Source organism: Cygnus atratus, chromosome 13, assembly GCF_013377495.2.
Source record: "Cygnus atratus isolate AKBS03 ecotype Queensland, Australia chromosome 13, CAtr_DNAZoo_HiC_assembly, whole genome shotgun sequence".
Taxonomy (NCBI): Eukaryota; Metazoa; Chordata; class Aves; order Anseriformes; family Anatidae; genus Cygnus; species Cygnus atratus.
In genome coordinates, this window is record NC_066374.1 from 6154170 (window position 1) to 6175300 (window position 21131).

Genomic DNA, 21131 nt, shown 5'->3' on the forward strand with positions numbered 1-21131 from the left:
GATGCATGGGAGAAACCCATGAAGCTGTGAAAATCCTCAGGGATCAGTGCTGCAGGCTCTGGTCACTGCTGGGATGCGGTTGGAAGGAGCTGGTACCCAGGCACACCATCACAGCAAGGGCAGGGGCTCTCCTCGCTGTGCTTGCCGTGTCCTCTCTTGAACCATTTCTTCCCATTTCTCTTCCTTTTATCCTTTTGATATTTTTTTTTCTGACGAAGCTGTTCTTAAAATGAGCCATCCATCAGCGCATTAAGCCCCAGCAGGAGCCTCCCTTCCTTGTGCAAATAGCCATTTGGAGCTGTGCCGCCTGCTGCTAGCCAAGACGAGCGCTTCTCCCCGCGATGTGCCACCGGCGAGGCACGGCCCGCTGGGACCTGCTGCTCCCTGCCCTCCCCACGGCCCCCGGCACACCGCTGGGGCATCAGCTCCCCCAGTCTTGGTGCCAGGGGGGCGCAGGGCTCCCAACGCCAGTTATTCACCCTTGGAGAGGTCACATATAGTGGAGATGGAGCGTTCTGGGGATACCCCTTGGCCTGAAGCTGTCACAGCCCAGTGAGGTGACTTCTTAGCTGCAGCCCAACTCCTTGTGCCATTCATGCACTTCCAGGCATGTCTTTAGGTGATGCTTTCGTTGTCGGGTCTGTGCCCTTGTCTGACCCCCGTGTTTCCCTTCCTGCCTGCCCTCTCACCCTGACATCCTCCTGCTCGCACATCATCTCGCCCAGAGCTACGCTAAGCAAGGACGTGAGAGGCAGTGGCTGCGGGGCGAGCCGTGCCATCATTTAGATGCTGTACCACTGTACCCCCATCCTGGTGAGATGCTGGTGGGACGGGGCACATCTCCGTGGGAATGCTCTCCTGGGCGTGCGGAGCAGGGTGGCTCGGTGCGGCAGCCTTCCTCTCGCTCCCGCGGGCGTTACGCACGGCCCTGAGCCCCGCAGGGCAGGAAGGTGCTGCCTCCTGGCTCTGAGCAGCTCCCTGCAAGACAGGAGGGCTCTCGCCTTGGAAGACCCCCAGGTGCTGGGTGTGCCACCTGAGCTGGCTTTAAACACCGCCTGGGGCACAGGGATGTGGCAGGAGAAGCGAGGTTTGGCAGGAAGACCACAGCTGGGTGCACAGCTGGTCCTCTCCTGCAGTGGCAGTGCAGCGGGCACATCCTGGGGGATGCCTAAGCCCGGGTGCCATCACAGAGCTTGTGGCACTGGCTGGAGGATGCCCTGGTGTCCTCACCTCATGGTAATTCACCCCAAAGTCCCGTCTCTGGCAGCTGGGTACATGCCACGCTGGCCCCGTGGAGCTGCATCGGCTGAATCTCAGGCTGCAACGGGAGCCCTTGGGTGCAAAGTTAGAGCTTTTCCTCAGCTAGAGCGGCTCAGAGCTCATCTGCTGGCTTTTCACCCTAGTCCTGTCTATTCCGAGGTCCTGGGGCGGTGCTGGGGCTGGGAGGTGGCAGAAGGACGCCCCACGAGGGGAGCGGGGCCACGGTGTCAGCCGGGGGATTAGCAGGCTGCTTAATTGTGAGCGCGGTGACAGCGCTGACACCAGGGAGAGCAGCTCCAGCAGCTCCTGTCAGCAGCCAGGGCTCACGCTCTGCTTCTTGACGGATCGTTTCGAATCACGGGCACGGCGGGCGCGGGCTGACAGCGTGCCGTGGGGGGGCAAGGGGCTGCCGAGCCGGCAGCTTTGGGAGCCGCTGTCACGGCAGCGTGGCGAGGGCTCTCTCTAAAAAATAAAAAAGGGAAAAAAAAAAAAAAAAAGGAAAAGAGAGAGGAAAGCGAGAATTGAGCTCAGGATGAGACCCGTGCAGGTGAGCAGCGTGGCGCACCGGCTGCCCCCTAGGAGGTGGATGGGATTGCTGCGGGTGGTCGTGCGGAGCAGAGCGATGGGGATGGAGCTCGGGGATGGGGATGGGGATGGGGATGGAGCTGTGCTGCTGCGTTCTGGCAGGACGAGTCTAGCACCATGCTTGGCTGCAAGTGTCTGCTAAATAAGCAAGGGGAAACGGTGTCTCTCCGGCTGGTGCCGTTCTGGAGGGCTGTTGGGTTTACTTTCATGCACAGTGCCTTTCAGGAAGGTCTCAAGTGGCTTGGAAGTGCAGGGCAGAGGTCTGGAGTGGGATTCATTATTTCAGAGTCTGCTGTTTCAGATATTCCCAGCTTCTGAAACTCGCTTTCTCTTCCCCTGGGTGTCTTTGCTGCAGATGCACAGAGGAACAGGGCAGTAGGAATTTGTATTTCATTTGCAAGTGCCTCGTTGCCCCTCTCAAGATGCTTTTCCAGACAGAGAATTACTTCCAGCTCGGCTGTTGGTGCAGTTCCCAGTGTGCTGATCCACCTCCTTTCTCCTGGAAGAAGGGGGTTAAATCTTGTGATTATTTTATTGTTGGAGCTGTGTGCACTAATTCATTAGACCCTCCAGAAACGTGACCTTTGCAATCCATGAGCAGTGCCTGGGATGACCTGGGTTTGTTCCTCAGCTTGGTCCTCTCTGAGTGGAGGACTTAGGAGTTCCTAAGGGCCTTTCACCTGAGCTTTTCCCCCACGGAGATTTCTCCTAAGAAATGATGTTTGTTCTGGTTTCTTTGCTCCCCTGAGCACTGGTACTTTGCAGGAGAGAAAGGGGTGCCACCAAGCCCGTTGTTTTTGCTTTATGGCTTATTCAGTGGTGTCTTAAGTCATCAGTATGTACCCTCCAAGGAGCCCCGTGGGAAGGGGGCTGAAGCATCGGAGGATCCTTGAGTGGGTCACAGGGCTTGTGGGATGCTTGTGGGGGTGGAGCAGAGCCCACTGTGCCCTATTTTGGGGTACAAGCTGGTGCCTGCATCAGTTTTCCAGCTCCTGCTCCCCCATGCCACGGACACCCTTCCTGTCCTTTCCCCTCTTACTGCAGCCCCTCACCTTTAATTGCAAAATGGTTGCAGCCGCAAAACCCCTCCCCGTGCCCCCCCAAAAAGCAGCTGGACCCTGCTAGAGGTGGTCCCAGCCACCAAGCTGCTAGCAGCCCCCCTCCGTGTGCCGCTCACTGAGCATCTTTGCCTCCCCCCTGCTCCCGCCGCAGGTGATGAAGCTGAGGAAGCTGGCCCAGCAGGTCGCCAACTGCCGGCAGTGTCTTGAGCGCTCGACGGTCCTCATCAACCAGGCGGAGCACATCCTGAAGGAGAACGACCACGCGCGGTTCCTGCAGACGGCCAGGAACGTGGCCGAGAGGTGGGCTCCCTGGGGTGCCGCCTGCCGAGTTGGTGGCCTGGCCACAGCGAGCTGTCCCCTGACCACATAGCCAGGGGTGCCCCCTCGCCCCCCCCTCCCACCCCCCGCATGCTGCCCTCGCATAAATTCTGGCAGTGGGTGGCAGGACGGGAGGTGCACGGCAGGTCCTGATGATGCTGAACAGGGAGCCGACGTTGCTTCCTGATGGAGAAGAGTGGTGGAGAAACCAATGTGGTGAGAACCAGCCCAGCGTGCCGGGGCTGGGACCCTCAGGGACGGAGCCCCCTACCTCCGTGCCTCGTCCTTGCCACCCCCCGGGGTTCCCCGGTGCCAGGCTGTGTCACCACGGGCTGCCTGCGCCCTGCCCGTCGCCCACCTTGCCCCTGCCGGGAGCCAGGAGCCGGGAGCGGAGCGCACCCTGATGCGGATGGATGGGCTCTTCTTTTCTTTCAGGGTCGCCATGGCAACTGCATCCTCTCAAGTTCTGATACCAGATATCAATTTTAATGACGCCTTTGAAAACTTCGCATTGGATTTTTCCAGAGAGAAGAAGCTGCTGGAGGGGCTGGATTATCTCACCGGTGAGTGCACGGGCGCGCTCCCACCGCCTGCGCCCCGCTTCTCCCCCCGGCCCTGCTTCTTGCACCCCACCGAGGGCTGGGGGGATGTTTTAGGGCACACTGGGTTGTCGCTCGTTGTCACCGGTAAGTGGCTGGCCACAGCAGAACAGGGGCCACCATGCTGTCCCCAGGGCAGCGACGTGTCCCCATCCTCCTGTTTGCAGGGTGCCTCTGCTCCCCTGCAGCAGTGCAGCAAGGGCTCTGTGCCCGAGGCAGGGGGCTGGAGACACCCCAGGTGAATTAGCTGATTGTGGTATTGTGCCAGGGGCTGGAAATTCAGGGGGAGGGCTGAAAGCTGTGGAGAAGCGAAGACATCATTACCCAGTGACGTGTAAAATGAGACGGTTGTGTGCATCGAGACACTGCTCCCTGCATGAGCCCGTCTCTCTATGGGAGCAAAAAAAGGTCTTATGCATTTTAAAACGAGAAGACGGAAACTTACTGAAACACACGACTGTTACCTCCTGCAGCGCCGAACCCGCCGTCTGTCCGCGAGGAGCTCTGCACGGCCTCCCACGACACCATCACAGTCCACTGGATCTCAGAGGACGAGTTCAGCGTCAGCTCCTACGAGCTCCAGTACACCATCTTCACCGGCCAGGCCAACTTCATCAGTAAGTCGCCGCTCGCTGAGCAAACACCCTCACTCAGATGGGCGCTGGGCGCAGCCCCCACCTGAAACCAAAGAGCCAGGGCATTGCAGTCCCGAGGGTCCTGAGCTCCTGTCCACGCGGGAGGGCAGCGCACAGCTGGGAGCGCACAGCTGGGAGCACACATCTGGCAGGGCACAGCTGGGAGCACACATCTGGCAGGGCACAGCTGGGAGCACACAGCTGGCAGCTGCACCAACACTCTGAGAAGCCGTACCTACCAGCACAAAGCTCTGCATCAGCAGCGGGGCTGGCGTTTCGCTCGAATATCAGCCAGGCAGAAGCTGATGGCTGGAAGATAGAGCACATCAGAAGTCACCAGGGGGTGAATATCTAGGTGGTTTCTTCCCCTCTGACACCTAAAATGATCAAAGCAGACTTAGACTCTCAGCTTCTTAGCGCCACTGATTGTCGTTAGGGAGAGGTGGTGAATTGCAGGTTAGGAATGCCAGGGCTTGAAGCTGTGACCCACTACAAGCCCCACAGGACAGGCATGTCACATCTGCAGTCTCCTTTTAGTCTTCCTCATTGTTCATTGTCAGGAAGGCTTATTAAAAAAAAAGAGAGAACACAGAGAAAAGGGAGTTGTTTGGGTTTCCATTGAGGTACAATTAATTGGAGTAGAGCAGCTCGGTCAGAAAGCCAAGGACGATTTGCCAGTCTCAGGAGCAGGGATCTATTCCTCTGGGTGCCCAGGAGTCCTCAATGGCAGTCCTCATATGAGAAATATGCACACATTACAATTTCTTGAAACACTGCCTTTTCCCTAAAATTTGAAGGGGGTTGCATGGGCATTTTAATGGAAGAAGGAAAATATATCTTCCAGTTTTTCTGTCCTGAAACAGTGCTTCAGAAGAGCATGGCATCCCGGCAGCACAGCTTGTGCACTGACATTTTGCTCCTGGTTTTACATCATAGCACTCAGTGCTGTAGGAAATGGGGTGTCCCCCTGCCCTCCCCTGGGGGCTGCACTGGCAGGGCGAGGGCTGTGAGAGGAGCTGGGCAGCAAGGGCGGCTCTGGGGGAAAGCCCAAGGGGGCAGACGTCAGGAGCAGCTTCCTAGGCGCCTTCGCTAGCTCTTGGTAGAAGGAGGAAAGAAAACATCAGTTAACACCTCAGAGGAGAAAATGAATAATATATCGTCACTTGCAATAATGTGTTTGGGGCCGGGTGATGAAAGCATTTGAGTCCTTGCTGAACTCATGCACGGAGAAACACCAAAAATAGTGTGCTGGGCTCACCTAACAGGAGCACCAGGAGGCTTCCCAGAGAAGGAAATACCTTTTCACAGAGCACACAGTTGGCCTGTGGAAACCATCCCCTTTACGCTGCCTTTAAAGCCAAGAGCTCGGCAGGAGTCAGGCATTTTACAGATGACGAAAGCTGCAATAAAAAGGATTTTTTTAAGCTTTGGCAAGGATAGAAGCCCTCAGTCTTCAGGGACAACCCCTCCTTGATAGTTTTGAGAAGGAAACCTGCCTTGGAGGCCAAATCACTCCCAGATTGTCATCTCTCAGCCGCCCTGTCCGTTCCAATGAAGGACCCAAAGGTGGCCCTTGTCTGCAGGGAGATAACTCCTTGGCCGTGCAGCATGTGTGTGATGAAAGCAGCTCTGTGTGCAGGATGCAGCCAGTATCATATCTGTTTTATTTTCTACTTCATATAGCATTGCTCTGCTCCCCTAGGCAGCTTCCACGTGTATTTCAGACTAAATCCAAGCTGACAATGACTGCAATCTGCCCTTGTCCTCTAACTGAGCAAGCCACAGGGGGTAAATAATCACCCGAGGAGCGTCCTCTTGCAGGCACAGTCTCGCTGTCCCCGTGTGAGCCTATAAGGAGGGTGTGTGGAGCATCTCCCAGGCTCCTGGCACACAGCTGTGCATGCATTCGCCAGCGATGGGAGGCTGAAAACCCTCCTCCGTCACCCTTCATTCACAGCCCACTCCTCATGAATTGTCTCACGCTTCGCCCCCAGACCTGCTGGATCCAAGAAGCCCCCAGCTACTACTTCTGAGCTGCCTCGTTTTTCTGATAAGCAATGCTCAGAAAAAAAAATGCTCAGCTTTTCTGAAAGCGATGCTCCCGTGTTGCAATATCTGCCCCAAAGCTGCTTTCTGATAGCCCAGAGCTGCTGCAGGCTGCAGTAGATGCTGCTGGGTGCTCACTGCTGCTGGCCCCTGCTGTCAGTGCAGGTTTTGCTCCTGACGCCCGCAGCACCCTTTTCCCTCTGCAGGTTGTCCTCACCCCAGCCATGCTGGTGGCAGTAGCGGCACCTGTGGCACCACAAAGTGCTTTTCTCCTTGCCTGTAGCCCCGTGCCATCCCACCCTTGATACAACGCTACCTTAGTGGTCTGTGCCGCAGCACAGCCTCTGCAGCGTTAGGCAGTAGAGCCTCAGGGTCTCTGGGCTCCTGACTCCTTTCCATTTCCAGAAAGAGTCCTTTGCTCCAAGTCCCTTCCCTGTGAATAAACCTTCTCCCCTCTCCCATACCGCAGGTCTCTACAACTCCATGGACAGCTGGATGATTGTCCCCAACATCAAGCAGAACCACTACACCGTCCACGGGCTCCAGAGTGGCACCCGCTACATCTTCCTCGTCAAGGCCATCAACCAGGCAGGCAGCCGAAACAGCGAACCTGCCCGCCTGAAGACCAACAGTACGTGCCCCAGGGGCTCCTCGCGTTGGGGGGGAGGCGGAGGAGCTCCTGCAGCGGTCCGAAGGGGTACGGCGGAGACCGCAGTCGTCTCCAGCATGATGGAGACCCCAAAGGGATCTCTCTTCCCCGGTGGGGCTTTTCTCTGGGACGGTGTGCTGCCAGCCCTGGGGCAGCTGGGCTTTTGGGGGACGAGGGGGGTCCTGGTCGCTTCAGATCACAGGGCTGTATGTTTGTGGGATGATGGATGGATGCGAGACGTCAGAGGGAGCAAATAAGTTGGCTCATCGGGTTTTTGCCCAAGTCTGCCTGCTGCGTGACTGCATCTTCCTGACGCTCATCAGAAACCCTCCTGGCCCCAGCGAGCGCAGTGCTCCTTCGGGTTTCCCTCCCTGGCGCTGCAATCACATCTGCCTTGAGTAGGCTTTCAGAATGATTTATTGCCTCCGTCTCCTCGTTTTCTTTGCGAAACCTGTGCGACTTTAAACAAAATGAAATTAAGTGCAGTCGGTGCACTGGTGGGGATAGAGGGGAGTTGCTGAGATGCAGACTCCAATCCAGTTCTGCCTTGTTTATTAAAATTGCATCCCTCCTGCGGCTGCTGTTTTTAAGAGCTTTCTTGTGCTTTGAAAGGTGCTCGCTCTGGAAATCAGAAATTGGGGACTTGACAAGCCAAGAGCGAGGATGTGACACAGCAGTGCAGAGGGGAGCGAAGGCGCTTTGCTTCAGCAGCTCCCTGGGGACAGGGCTTGCTCCTGTGTTTTTTTAAGTGAGTGTCAGTCATCGGAGACACGGGCTCACTGCTGAGTGCTCCGCTTCGCAGCTGAACTCGATTTAGTAGATTAAATAAGTGCCCAATCGGGTTTTGAACTCCCCTTGTCGCTTGGATGTGTCTGCAGCAGCTTCCTGCATTTATAAAATCTAGAGCAGGCATCGCCTGAAGCGCTACACAAATTATTCTGTATTATCGTAGCTTTGAGGAGCTCCTTTCTCAGGAGCAAGCGGCTGTGGGAGCGATCCCAGGTGATGGAGGCGCGATCCTCTCCGCTCTCTTCGGGCTGCTGGTGGCCAGCCCCATCGCTCACCTCGTCTTTCAACCTCCTCTCTTGCTGTCTGTTTTTATGCACTCAGCAGCTTGAACTTTTGATGTTTTCAGAGCAGCAACTCGTGATTTTGGCAGCAGGGATGAGCTCTGCATGTGAAGAGGGCTCATTGGCCAAGCTCGGACAAATTTATGAGCGATGCCCAGTAGCTTGACTTCAAGGGGGCTGTGCCTGATGCCCTCCAGCCTGCCCACAGGGGCAGCATCCATACACCTGGGTGGAGGGGACCAGAGAGGGGCAGAGCCCCTGACTGGGATGGGGAGATGCAAGAAAAGGGGACTGCAGGGATCTGGGCAGGGAGCTGCCCCATCTCACAGCCATTTTGTCCTGCCCGATGTCCGTGGGGCAGGGGGAACCAAGGAGGGGGTCTCCCCTTCCTGCATGCTGAACCTCAGGTACCCGGGATGCCACGTAACGCTGAGCATCCTGCACAAATCGGCCCTGGGGTTTCGTACGTGAAATCAGTGGGGATTACTTTAATTCCCTGTAAATTGCAGGTGATTATACCCAGCGTGGTAGCGGGGGGCAGGAAAAGTTCATCTTTCAGTGGGTGCTGGAGAAAACCCCATCCAGGGATGAAGGGTGGTCCCTTGCCCGAGTTTCCAACAGAGAAATGGGGCTAAAAATGGGATGCGTGAATGGGCTAAAATGGGATGGTGCCGAGCGGCTCACATCTCACCCAGCACCCAGGCTGCGCAGTGAAAGCACCGAGCTTCCTGTGGAAAAAGAGTGATTAGTGACTGCCACAGTGCAAACAAGCACGGGAGTGTAGGAGTACTGCCCATGAGAAGTATGTAGGGAAAGTTCTGAATTTCTGGCTTAGTTACGTATATTTATGCGGTCTTCTTTCCGTGGCCAGCCCTGGTGTACGAGACTCTTCACGGGTGTTTGCTGCCCACCACGGGCACGTGCATGGTGCGGGATGCGGGTGCTGCCCATTGTGCTTGCTGCCCGTTTCTCTCGCCTGCACTTGTCTTCATGTGGCAACATGTTTTGCTTCTTTTCAAGTGGGCAATTAGGAGACAGCACACGCTTTCCAACTGCTGTAACCTTCGTGGAAGTGTCAGCAGCTCAACGAGGAGAAGGGCCAATTAGCATATTTCACAGCCCTCTTTCTGCTCCTGAAGTGGTGTTTGGAGAGGTGCCTTCACCGCCAGAGGGTCAGTGTCAGGACACATATTGATTTCTGCAGCATCAGCACAGGCACTAAATCTGTGTTCCCAAACTGCCCGAGCAGAAGAGTGAAATAATTTTGGTCTAGTGACAGAAAGAAACCTTCCTTTGCTGAGGCTGGGCTTGAGGAGGTCTTGTTTATTAGCAAGTGTCCAAAAGTGGTTGAAACTGCCAGAATACAGGGAGGGTACAAGTGATGGTAGTAAATAAAGTGCATGGAAAGTTCTTTTCATGGTCCTTGCCTTGACTGTTGTGGACTGGTCTTATTCTCACTCATGTTTCCATCCCTTCCTGATCTGTGCATGTCTTGTGAGACCTCCTGGGTCCTACAGTGCTGCTCACATCCACGTCCCTCTTCCAGAGGAGTGGGTTTGTCGTGGCACCAGCAGCTCTGCTCTTAGCAGCAGGAATGTGTTAGTGCTGATGCTTTCTAACAAGCAGGGTGTGACGCGTGCAATCCCAAAGCAAGCTGTTCGGTACGGAGTCTGTTGGGAGATTCATAGGTTTGGATGGACTTACTGCTTTCCTGCGACTCAGCAGCTCAACATTGTGGCTTTGCTTCCTCAAGGTGATGGGAGGACAATAACCGCTGCTCTCCAGCTCGCTGTGCCATGGGTCGGCTGCCCTGCCTTTGTTGGCTGGCTGGCTTCTGGCTGCAGAGCTGCTGACAGACCTGGTGGACCAGGTGGATGGTGCAGCTGGAGGCTCACAGCCAGCTTTTGTACCTGTGCACTTCAGTGCTGCTGGCATCTTAGGTGGCTGCCCAGAGTGGACACACTGCTGGCCCTTCTCCCCTGCCCATGGAGAGCAAGAAGAGCGAAGAAAGCAGAGCTGGCACAGCGAGGAACTCTGGCTTGGTTTGCTCTTCCTCTGGGCAGAGCGGGGTGGACACCTGCAGCAAGCACAGAGATTGCTTCTTGAGAGTGGGAGAGCCTGCCCACCTGGTCCTTTCTCTCTGCAGCATGCTTTCAGCTGCAAGCAGTCCCCTCCATCCCTCCTCCCCTCCCTCAGCCCCTTGCCCTCGCCATGGCACCTCTGCACAGACCCAGCCGACGGAGCAGCCTCTCTGTTCCTCACCCATGCAGCTGGATGTCAGGTTTGTCTCTGTCTTCTGGGCATCGTGGTGCAGTTGTTCCTGCAGCGTTTAGCCAGCCACAGCTCACATAACCCACAGCCCATGCCGGCTGTCCCTCTGTGTGGCTTTTTCAGCGTGCTGCAGCTGGCACGGTCAGCGGGACCTACTGAGCTTCACCAGCATTTATTCCTTCCACGAAGCGTCGAGAAAAGAAAATCTGGCAGTGCTGCTGGCCCTTTTCTTGCCAAGTACTGCTTAGGTAACAGAGAACTAAATGCTCTTTCCTGCACCCAGGATGGGGAAGGGCAGTGTCCGTGCTGGGCACAAGGCTCTGCCTGGCCCCAGCATCGTGGACTTGATTAACCTTTCACATCATCCTAGAGGCAGTGTCCGCCTGTTCCTGTCTTTGGTCTCGCGTGCCCAAGGCCAGCCAGGATTTCCTCCTCTCGCTGCTCTCTGTCTGCAGATCGTCCTCAAGCCCTTGGGCCAGGATGTGCCAGCACCAGCAGGCAACAAGGGCTGGACCCGGTTGTTCACGCTGACCTTAGAGAGGGGTCGGCTTCATCAAAAGGATGCGACCGTCTCTCTGCCGGTGGAGCCGGGTATTTTTATACCACCCTTCCTCTGAGCTTGTCTCTCCGCATTACTGCTGGGAAAAGGCAGATCTCAAAATATTCAAATAGCTAGAGGAGAGGGTCACTCCCAATCTCCAGCTTTACTTTCTGGCCTCTCCACTCATTTATCTTGCAAATGGGGCTCCAAGGAAAATAAACATGAGCTGCCGGCGTAGTCAGGGAGCAACGCAGATGAGCTCCATTACGGAAAGCTGCCTTGGCTCACGCTGCTGTCTGTTCACAGCATTTCCTAAGACCTGGTTTTGAAACAGCCTTGATGGTAGCATTGGTTGCGGTGTTTCACCTCGCAAGCATCATTTAGCATAGCTGAAAATGCAGGAGGGGTGGCTGGTTGTGCGCCACAGTGTCTGCCTTCCCTCTGCAGGTAACAAAGCCATGGTTTGAGTTGGTTTTGGTTGTTGAAGGTGTTCTGCTGCAGCTGCCCTGTTCGCTTTGATTTGTGCTAAACTAGATGAATCTCTCTAGAAATCCTATCCGGGCTCTATATGCTATTTATATGCTGATGTGACAGGGCCAGGTCCCTGCTGTCGCACATTGCATTTGCAAATCCGAGAGGACAGGATTTGAAAAGCACCAGAATTAAGGCACCTGTGCAGCTGAATGTCATGCCTGCCGTCCCTGCGTTAGGCAGCACATGTGGTCACGTGTCTGCTCGTGGCAATCCAAAATGTAGAGGTGCGCTAGCCCCTTCCTATCCGTGAGCAAGTTGTTGGAGGTTTCAGCAGCGCCAAGAGCTCTTCCACCTCCCGAGTGCAGCCAGCCACCTTCAGAAGGGTTTTATCAAAGCGAGCAGGGCAGCGAGTGCGTGTCAGTTTGGCTTCTGTGGGCTGCTAACATTACAAGGGAATTGGAGCTGTGTTTCAATCCAGCCTTAAAGATCTGCAGGATCCATCAGACTTCATTGCGTTGGTGGAGCAGGAAGCCCCAGGCTGTGCACTCGTCAGCTGGCCCTGTGCTCTCCCCTTGCTTCCAGACTCAGCTAAACACAGGCTGGACCCAGCGCCTTTGATTTGCTTCCACCACCGCATGCACAGCCCAAACTGTCTTCCCCAGGCATCCCAGACCTTGTTTGGCAGCAGAGAAGTGCCGAGAAACCTCGGGCATGTTTCCTGTAAAATGTAATAGCAGCCTGCATGCCACTGGGAGCGAGTTGTGTTGTCTGCTGATGGGGATTTGGGGATATGCTCGACACTGCATTACTTCTTCTGTGATTCAGTATTGTTATACCAGCACTTCAGGGTCTACTCTCCCTTCACTGTGCTCGTATAACTCACATTACTGCTAATAGCGTATGGATCTGTTGAGGGATTCAGGCACGCTACATGCCTTGCCCAGACTTGGTTCGCGGTGCTTGATGGCATCTTCAGTGCCATTTCCATTATCTGGTAACATCCCCCTCACTCCTCCGCAACGTTTTACACCATTAACAGAGGGCAAAAGGGAATTGTTGTGATGAGGAAATAATGCACTTGAATGGTGCAATGTGCAATAAAGAGGTCTGCAGCATTCCCCAGCACCAGGATGACACATCCCAGGCTGATGTATCAGCTTATTTCTCCACATTTTTGAGTTTCGCACCCTTTCCCTCTGTCTGGTCTGGGAATAAGCCCATGGTGCAGATGCTTCTCCTGTCCCTGCTCTCCTCTGCCTCGCAGGTGGTGCTGACACCCTGGGTGGTGGCTTTCTTGCAGTAGCCACTTGTCTCCCCATTCCAGCAGGGCTGGGGACACTGCTGCAGGCACCAGAGGCACGGGAGCATCACCAGGGCAGGTGGCTTATGGATCAGCCTGTGACAACAGATGCGCCAAGGCACATGGATGCACCTCAGCATCCTGCTGGGCATCCATAAGTACAGACCATCCACAGACCATAAGCAGTGTCTCTGGCTATTCCGATAGCACCCGTGGCTCATGGAGAATGTCCAAAGAGCCTGGGGCAGATGTTTCCTGCCACATTCTGCCTGCACAACGACGGTAACAGACACAAATAGTGATGCATGTGTCCTCTTCTAACAGGTCAGCCTTTTAAGCTGGACCCCAAGATGGCTCACAAGAAGTTGAAGATCTCCAATGATGGGCTGCAGATGGAGAAGGACGAGAGCTCGTTGAAGAAGAGCCACACGCCCGAGAGGTTCAGCGGGACAGGGTGCTATGGCGCGGCAGGCAATGTCTTCATCGACAGCGGCTGCCACTACTGGGAGGTGGTGGTGGGATCCTCGACCTGGTAGGCAGCCCCTTTCTCTTCCCTCCAGCTCCTGGAGGCCCTTGGATGTCCCCAGAGATGGCATGGGACGTGCTAGGGTTAAAGGCCAGGGTTGTTCATGATTAGAAAGGTGGCTGCTGTTGTCATTGCTGGACCTTAAATCCAGGTGGCTGTGGGTTTCAAGGGGTCTATGAGCTTCTCTTTGCTAGAAGCCTGTGGGTTAGATCCAGTCAGACTGCAAGGTGAAGCTTTACATCCTCGTTTTTCTCACCTGCTGACCCCACTGATGCCTGCCGGGGCTCAGAGAAGCGGTGAAGTGCCGAGAAACCTCGGGCATGTTTCCTGTAAAATGTAATAGCAGCCTGCATGCCACTGGGAGCGAGTTGTGTTGATGGCACCATCACTGGGTGCAGGCTCTCACATGAGCGACTTGATCCTGTGCAAGCAGCCAAAAATGTGTACAGCCTGTGCACACAGAAAACACCCGGCCGATGAGTGACGACCCAGGCCAAGGCTGTTCAGGGCTGAACCAATTCCTTCTTTTCCTGTGCAGCTCACTCCAGCTGAAGGCCAGCATCACTCTGAGGGCGTTAGGGTCCCAGCAGCAGGTGCAGAACAGTGCCGGTAGGAGCTGATCGAGTGACTCGGAGCCAGCCCAGGGACCCGTGTCTTGGGGAGGCTCACAGCCAGGATGCTCAGATCAAAGGTGGAGCAGGACCTGCGTGCGGCGGGCAGTGTGCCTTCCACCGCCCCATGGCAATGTGATGTCCCTGTGGTGCTCTGCTTAATCCCTGCTGGAGCACCCACAGCCAGGCTTGCTTGGAACGGGGCTCTTCAAACATTTGCTCGCAGGAAATTGGGGTTGGGCTTAATTCCACGCTGAGGTCGCTAAGCAAAGCTTCTCCTCTCTTCTAGGTACGCCATCGGCGTGGCTTACAAGTCAGCCCCCAAGAACGAGTGGATTGGGAAGAACTCCTCATCCTGGGTCTTCTCCCGCTGCAACAACAACTTTGTGGTGAGGCACAACAACAAGGAGATGCTGGTGGAGGTCCACCCACAGATGAAGCGCCTCGGCGTCCTCCTGGATTACGACAACAATGCGCTCTCCTTCTACGACCCGGCCAACTCCCTCCACCTCCACACCTTCGAAGTCTCCTTCATCCTGCCCGTGTGTCCGACGTTCACCATCTGGAACAAATCCTTGATGATCCTCTCGGGTCTGCCTGCCCCGGACTTCATAGATTACCCAGAGCAGCAGGAGTGTAACTGCAGGCCCCAGGAGTCCCCGTACGTATCAGGGATGAAAGCCTGTCACTAGGATGCTCAGCCCTGCCCGTGCCCCATGGTGGCACTGGTGATGCTGGTGGGTGCTGGTGGTGGGTGCCAGGAGCCTGCCAAGCTGGAGAGCCGCCGTGCAGCCGGAATGCTCCAAGGAGTGAGGACCCGCCTGCCTGCCCGCCCACAGCTCATCTTATTTTTAAGGGGAAAGAGAAAGAACCCCTGACCACGTCTGAAAATAAACTCCTGTCGGCAAGCTCAGCGCAGTCGTGCACAAGGCTCACGCAGCATCTTCGTGGTGTGCGCCAGGCTCTCCCGAGGCAGATCATCACACAGATGGTTCTGTTTCCCCTCGGGGGCTGGAAAGGCTGGGGTGGGATTTTGGGTGACCTCCTCGGGTGCTGTGGTGAGCAGGGGGACGACTCGTGTGTCTCCGCACGGCACAGGTTGGGGCAGGAGGGGTTGGCTTTTTGGAGACCTGCAGAGCCAGGTGAGAACTGGGCATCATTTGCTGGTGAGACCTTTCTGTTTGGCCAACATTTGGCAGCTTCCCTGTTAGGGTAGGTACCGGCGTGGGGTCGGTACCTGCGTGGGGTCGGTACCTGCGTGGGGTAGGTAACTTGCACTTGGAGAGGCCCCCATGGGGGAAGCAAGGCAATGGGTACGTGGTGCATTTCTGCTGCTCCCTGTGCTTGGCTGGGGCTGCAGTCCCATGCTGGGGGGGGTCCAACCCCCACCCCTCCGCCCCACCGCTTCGGGAGGTCCCAGTTCACCAGGATGCAGGGAGGCCCCCATCGAGCACTCGCTCAGGAGCCAGTCGAGGTGCACGTTGCCCCCGGCACAGATGCTCCTCCGTTAGCTTTGCATCAGGTATCCCTGCAGACACTGGTGCTGAGCAGAGGGGCACATTTTGCCCAAAGACCATCTCTGTGCTTTGTGACCCAAAATCTCAATGTAGGACCCCAAAATCTCAGCTCTCGGTTTGTGGTGTGAGCCATGGTGGTGTGAGCATGGGGCTGTCCTGTTCGCTCTGAGGCAAAAGGCTGAATCCAGCCGTGGGGCCCCAGCAAGCTCCTGAGCTGCCACCAGTGCTCCCAGTAACCACAAGCACCAAGTCCCCTGCAGATGGGGCCAGCAAGGACGTCAGGCAGCACAGTGGCATGGAATGTGCTGATGCTCGAGCTTTGGTCCATGGTATTTGAAAATCCCTTTTTCTCCTCTGGATGTGGTACAGCCTTGGTGGCATCACACATGGACTGAGACCTCCCAGCTCTGCCAGCCTTTTCCTTGCTTTTCTATTATTATTATTAATTATTATTATTATTATTATTGCAATGGGGAGAGACCCCTGGACCTTGCTGACAGGAAACTACCTCAAAGCCCAGCCTTGGAGGGGTGGGTGGCCGGTTCAGACGGGGTGACAGCACTTAGAGGCTCTTCCCACAGCAAGGAGCAGGCACGGGGGCTATGGGAAGGGGTCCCCACCAGCGGGCCATCCTGGGGGACTTGTGTCATTGAGGGCATCCAGGCAGAGCAGGTATACAAAGAGCCCATTCCTCAGCACAGCATCCCTGTGCTTAACCGGGGTGGCATTTTCAGTGACTGGTTGCCCAATGCTCTGGGGAGAGAAGAGGAAAAGGGACATTGCCACTTGCACTGCTAAGTCAAGTTTTGCCTCCAGTCTGGGCTGCTTTCCCATTGCTCGTGGGCTGGTGGTGCTTGGCAGGGGCTTGTGGCACACGGTGCATCCCTCCCGAGCAGACAGAGCAGTTTTATTTGCTTTAGGCCCCAGCATTCGAAAGCACGGGGTGGGGACTGAGCAGGGATTGAGCTGCCGTTCCCTGCAGCTAAGCACACAAACACAGTTCATTTTAAGAGGCTAAGTTGCCATTTTCGGTTGGATGTATTTTTCCAAAGCCACATGGAGCTATCAGTAAAGTCTTTTCCCCTTGTGCTGACCTCAGCCAGGGCTGCTCGCACTGCATCACCCTCCAGCAAATGCCCACGCACTGGAGATGGATTTTAGCTTTTGCAATCCAGGTGCCAAGCTTTCCGCCGGCACCGGCACCGCTTTGACCGGCTTATTGCTAGCGGACTCAGCGCATCCAGTAAAGCACACGAGCCGTTAATGTGACGTTTGCACCTGATGAAATTGCACTAGTCGTGGCAGGACCCCCGCACACCTTTGCGCGTGTCTTGTCCCGCAGCAGGCAGGCAGATGAAGCGGGGAGCCCCGCACCCCAAAAGCGCAGGCCTGGGGTGGGAGTGACGTCTGGGTCACCCACGCCATCCTCTCCTGGGGGTGGAAGAGCAGAACCTGCCCCAGCACTGCCAGGGGGGTGGGAGCAGCAGCCCCTTCCCTGCCCCTCTGTGTGATGCTCCCCCGCTGCCTCGCAGCCTTTGCCCCCAGCCCATGAGTGAGCCGTCCCTTTGGCCAAACCTGTCCGGCACACGATGACACGACAGCGGTTGTAGCTAATCCGAGTCCCCCAGGCTGTGCAGCCTGCCATTATGAATGAGCACGTTTCCCACGGCCCAGCGGAGGGGCAGGAGGCAGGCAGCGGGGTCCCCGTGGGGCTGGGGGTGCTGTTGGCCCCACTTCTCCTGGCGACCCCGCTATACAGACCTGGGACGTGGTGAGGCCCTGGTTACCGTGCCTCCTGCCTGACTCTTCTCTTCCATGTGTAACATACTCATTTCTGGGGGAGGGTTGCTTTTCCTTTTTATGTTTTCTTCCTTTTTTTTGGTTTTTCTTTTTGGCAACTCTTTTGTTAATGTGTATATATATATATATAAATATAATATAATATATATACGTTACTGAATGTGTCTGTGTTTGGCAGAGATTGCGTGGCGTGTGACATCCGCGGTCCACAAAATGCTCCTTTTGGCCATCACCAAACTTCTGAGAACATGCAGACTGCAGACGTCGGGGTTACTGAGTCAGGGGCATAGCAAGAAATCAGTCATGCTTAAGAAAGGGCCTTCGCTTATAGCCCAGGATGGGGATGAGAAGCCTTCCTGTTTGGCAAAGCCCCTGAGAGCACAAGAAGCTCCACGGGGCAGCTCAGCGGGAAGTGGTGGGAGGGATTGCTGTCCCCAGGGCCAGTGCTGTGTGTCCCATGCGTGTCCGTGAGGCTCTGCAGGCGGAGCAGGGGGAGATGCATGGTACCATCCAGCAAACCGCATTTCTCATCCTGGACTGCAGCCCAGGCTCAAGAGCCCAGGGGGGTGGGTCAGGTCATGCAGGATGCTGCAGCCCTGTCCAAAAAAGTCCGTATGCAGAAATATTCAGCACCCTGCTCGCAGCCCCTGGAGGGTGTCATGCAAAGGCATGTTGTCCACATCTTGAGGACACCAAGTGCTCCAGCCTGCCCTCTCCCAAGGCTGCAGGGGCTGCTGGCAATCCCTGCATGCCAACCAGATGCTGTGGGGACCTTGTTTCTGCTGCCCACCAGCCCAGAGCCCCAGGAGCTGTGGGAGGGCAGGGATGGAGCCCCTGCCCCGGTGCAGTGTGGCTGATGGCCAGCTCCTCTACTCGCTGCCCCTCATTTCCCCTTTCTGCTACCCATGCCTCTGTAGCCGGAGGGCCATGCCAGCCCTCTGGAGCCTCCCAGTCCCAGCACAGCCCTCCAGAGCACTGAGACCAAGGTGAGCAGGGCACTTTGCAGAGACGTAGCTGGACGTGGCCGCAGAAATGTCCCCTCACTGCCTGGGAGGTGTCAGCAGAGAGTGGGGAGCCCCAGAGCTGCCCCGCCACAGGGACATGAAGACATACAAGCCCATGGGAGATAGAGCCTGCCTTTGTTGAGCATAAGTGCCTAAAATATTTATGAAGTGGAAAACATATGGTGCAAACCAACACTGTAAAAGTAAATATTTCTTACTTTATTCCTTTGCTCTAGGCTTTTTCCCATTAAACATTAAATGCCAACACATGGAAACCGGCCTCAAGATTGAGTAGCTGCTTTCATTATGGGACAAACCTGTGGAATTTGCAGTACCTCAGACTGCTGCTTTTGCTGTGTGGAGCTTACAAACACAGCTGTAAAAAGCCACTGGTGGGGCCTGTTGATAGCCTGCTTCTTCCATGCAGTACTACCAGCCTGAAGACCCCACTGATCCAGAGCACCACAACAAGCTCCCCACAGCCTCAAGGACTCACAGCCTACTATGTTTCTGACTCTTGCTTTTGGAGCAAATCCTGCAAAGCCCTCCCATACGATGCCAAGTATGTTAATGAGGTTGCTAATTGCATGACCCTTGTCTTTGGCTGGTGATGACTGTTCAGGGCAGAAGCTGGGGGCTGCAGCTCCCCTGCATGGCAGCACGTGCCTGAAACACCAAGAGAAGACCTCAGTTGACATCAGGGACAGATAGCACAGGACAGGGAAAGCCAGGGATCCTCCTGTGCATGGCTGTGATCCAAGGTAGCCAGGACACACTGCCACTCCTGATGCCTGGGGACCAGCTGGAGAACCTGCTCTCCAGCCCAAACAGTGGTCATCATCTACTCAGCTTCCAGTCCTGGAAGCTGTTGTGTGTGACTCCCTGGGCAGCAACAGTCAGATTCTGCAGGGGATCCTAACTTAGTCACCAGGTAGCTCGGCCCTTGCCGTCAGCTCGGGCCTGCACTGGGAGATGGGTGCTGATGATGGCCGTGGGCTGGAGGTGATGGTGGGCTCACCTCGAGTGCTCCTGGCTTTCCTGGCCCCCTCAGAGGGGTGCCAAGGAGCCAGGACTCAGGCTGGGTGCTGAGGGTGCCTCCAGGCCGGGCAGGGAGGGCTCCGCACTTGTGGGGGGAGGCCTGGCGGCCTGCAGCCTGCGGCACACGGGGAAGGGGAGCACGGGCACGGGGAATCACATGGACAGCGGTTTAGGTCGGAAGGGACCTCTGCAGGTCATCTACCCCAACGTGGGAGCTGCGCAGCCCTCTGAGGTAGATCTGGAGACTGGGAAGCCGATGGTCCTGGCCGGACCTGCAGCTTTGGTCAACTGGCTAAAAGTTTGCAGAAATGCACTCTGGCTTGAAGGTGAGGACATGTTGAAGCAAGAGGGTGGCTCAGCACACCAAATACCTGCCTCAGCCCATCCTTTGCAGACTAACCATCTGGCCAGGCCCTGGACTCACAGATTTTTGGCCTTCCAGTGAGGGATGAAGATGCTGCTGAAGACGCCATTCCTGCTTGTGCTCAGATCACAGATCTCTTCTGTGGTCCCCTAGCCGCATGCCTGCTTCAGGTAGGATTTCAAAACAGAGGCTAAATAGGAAATGAGCATAACGCTGCTTTCATTAACAGCACTGGGAACTTTGCTACTGACATCAGCAAGACTGGAGATAAGCCTCAGCTCTTGAAAAATGCAACCCTTTCTTCATATTTAATGTATACTCAGTCTTTCAAGTTCAAGCAAATACTTTTCAGCCATCTGGGAGGTACCAGTAAGTGAAATCACGTTCTGAAGCATCTTCAACCCTCCTTCTCACATTGGTAATTCAAATGAATGGCGAACACGGGTTAGCAAAGCTAGAGCCAGGAGCTGGGGTAGGGGCAGGGACCACAGTGCCCAGCAGACTTCACTACAGGCTCAGGGAGATGTGGGCAGCTTCTTTGGTGGCCAGGGGGCCCGCATCAAACATCTGAAGCAAGAGGAAGAAAACTGGAGATCAGCCACTGAAGCCTGGAAACTTGATCCCGCTGAAACAGCTGGATTTTTGGAGCCCTTGGGTTCACACTAGGGATTTGGTATGTACCACATTCATTGAAACCTTTCAGCAATCCCCACACCACCCTCTCAATAAATAAATAAAAATTAAATAAAATTTAAAGGCAAGGACAAGGACAATAAATGAGAGAAAAATGTGAGCAGGTTTTCCTTTAATCTCTAAATTCCCCTTCCAAACCCTACCAAATCATAAACAATGTGACTTTTTCTCCTTTTTTTTTTTTTTTTTCTACTTGGCCCTAACACTAGTCCTAAAAAGAATGCAGAAGATGAGAGGCAACACTATCACTGTTGACCAGACCCTGCAGTAGAAGAGACAGCAGCCCTACACCAACCCAACGAGTAGCAAGGGCATGAACAGAACAAGACGTGGTTGCTCCTGAAGCCTGCACAAGGGGACGCAGCTCCTGCCCACAAATCAGGGGCAAATCACACGCACTGGCTGGAAACACCAGCTGTGTAAATCCCACTGTCAGCTGGATGAGGGTGGTCACTGTGGGGCAGCAGCTGCTCTGCACATCTCAATCAGCAGAGCCCTTCCCACCCTCGGCACTCCCATGCCATGCAAAAAGCATAGGTTATCCTTTCCATGTGGGCTTTTGGTTGTGCTTAGCATCACGCTGGCAGAGCAGCTCACAAATATTCATTTGTTCCCGGAGCCCCCACGAGATGCTTATCTCCGCTCTGCAGAGGGCTGGCACCTTAAGCACAGCAAGATTAATACAGTTGCTTTCAAGAGTGTCGGCGATGCAGGGGGCTGTTTCTCGGGGCTGTTAACACTTTCAGAGGATGGTGTTTAATGTTTGCTG

The 21131-nt window shown here is 55.4% G+C and overlaps 1 protein-coding gene across 1 annotated transcript in view; it reads left to right on the forward strand.

The window, feature by feature from the left end:
* The window catches only part of MID2 (midline 2), a 57801-nt gene extending 43163 nt beyond the window's left edge, over window positions 1-14638 (forward strand). Inside the window, exons 4-9 of the mRNA XM_035541436.1 lie at window positions 3058-3206; window positions 3660-3787; window positions 4297-4440; window positions 6974-7135; window positions 13134-13341; window positions 14236-14638. Coding sequence (XP_035397329.1) covers window positions 3058-3206; window positions 3660-3787; window positions 4297-4440; window positions 6974-7135; window positions 13134-13341; window positions 14236-14638 — 1194 coding nt within the window. The remainder of the gene's footprint in view (window positions 1-3057; window positions 3207-3659; window positions 3788-4296; window positions 4441-6973; window positions 7136-13133; window positions 13342-14235) is intronic.
* Window positions 14639-21131: the final 6493 nt, after the last annotated feature.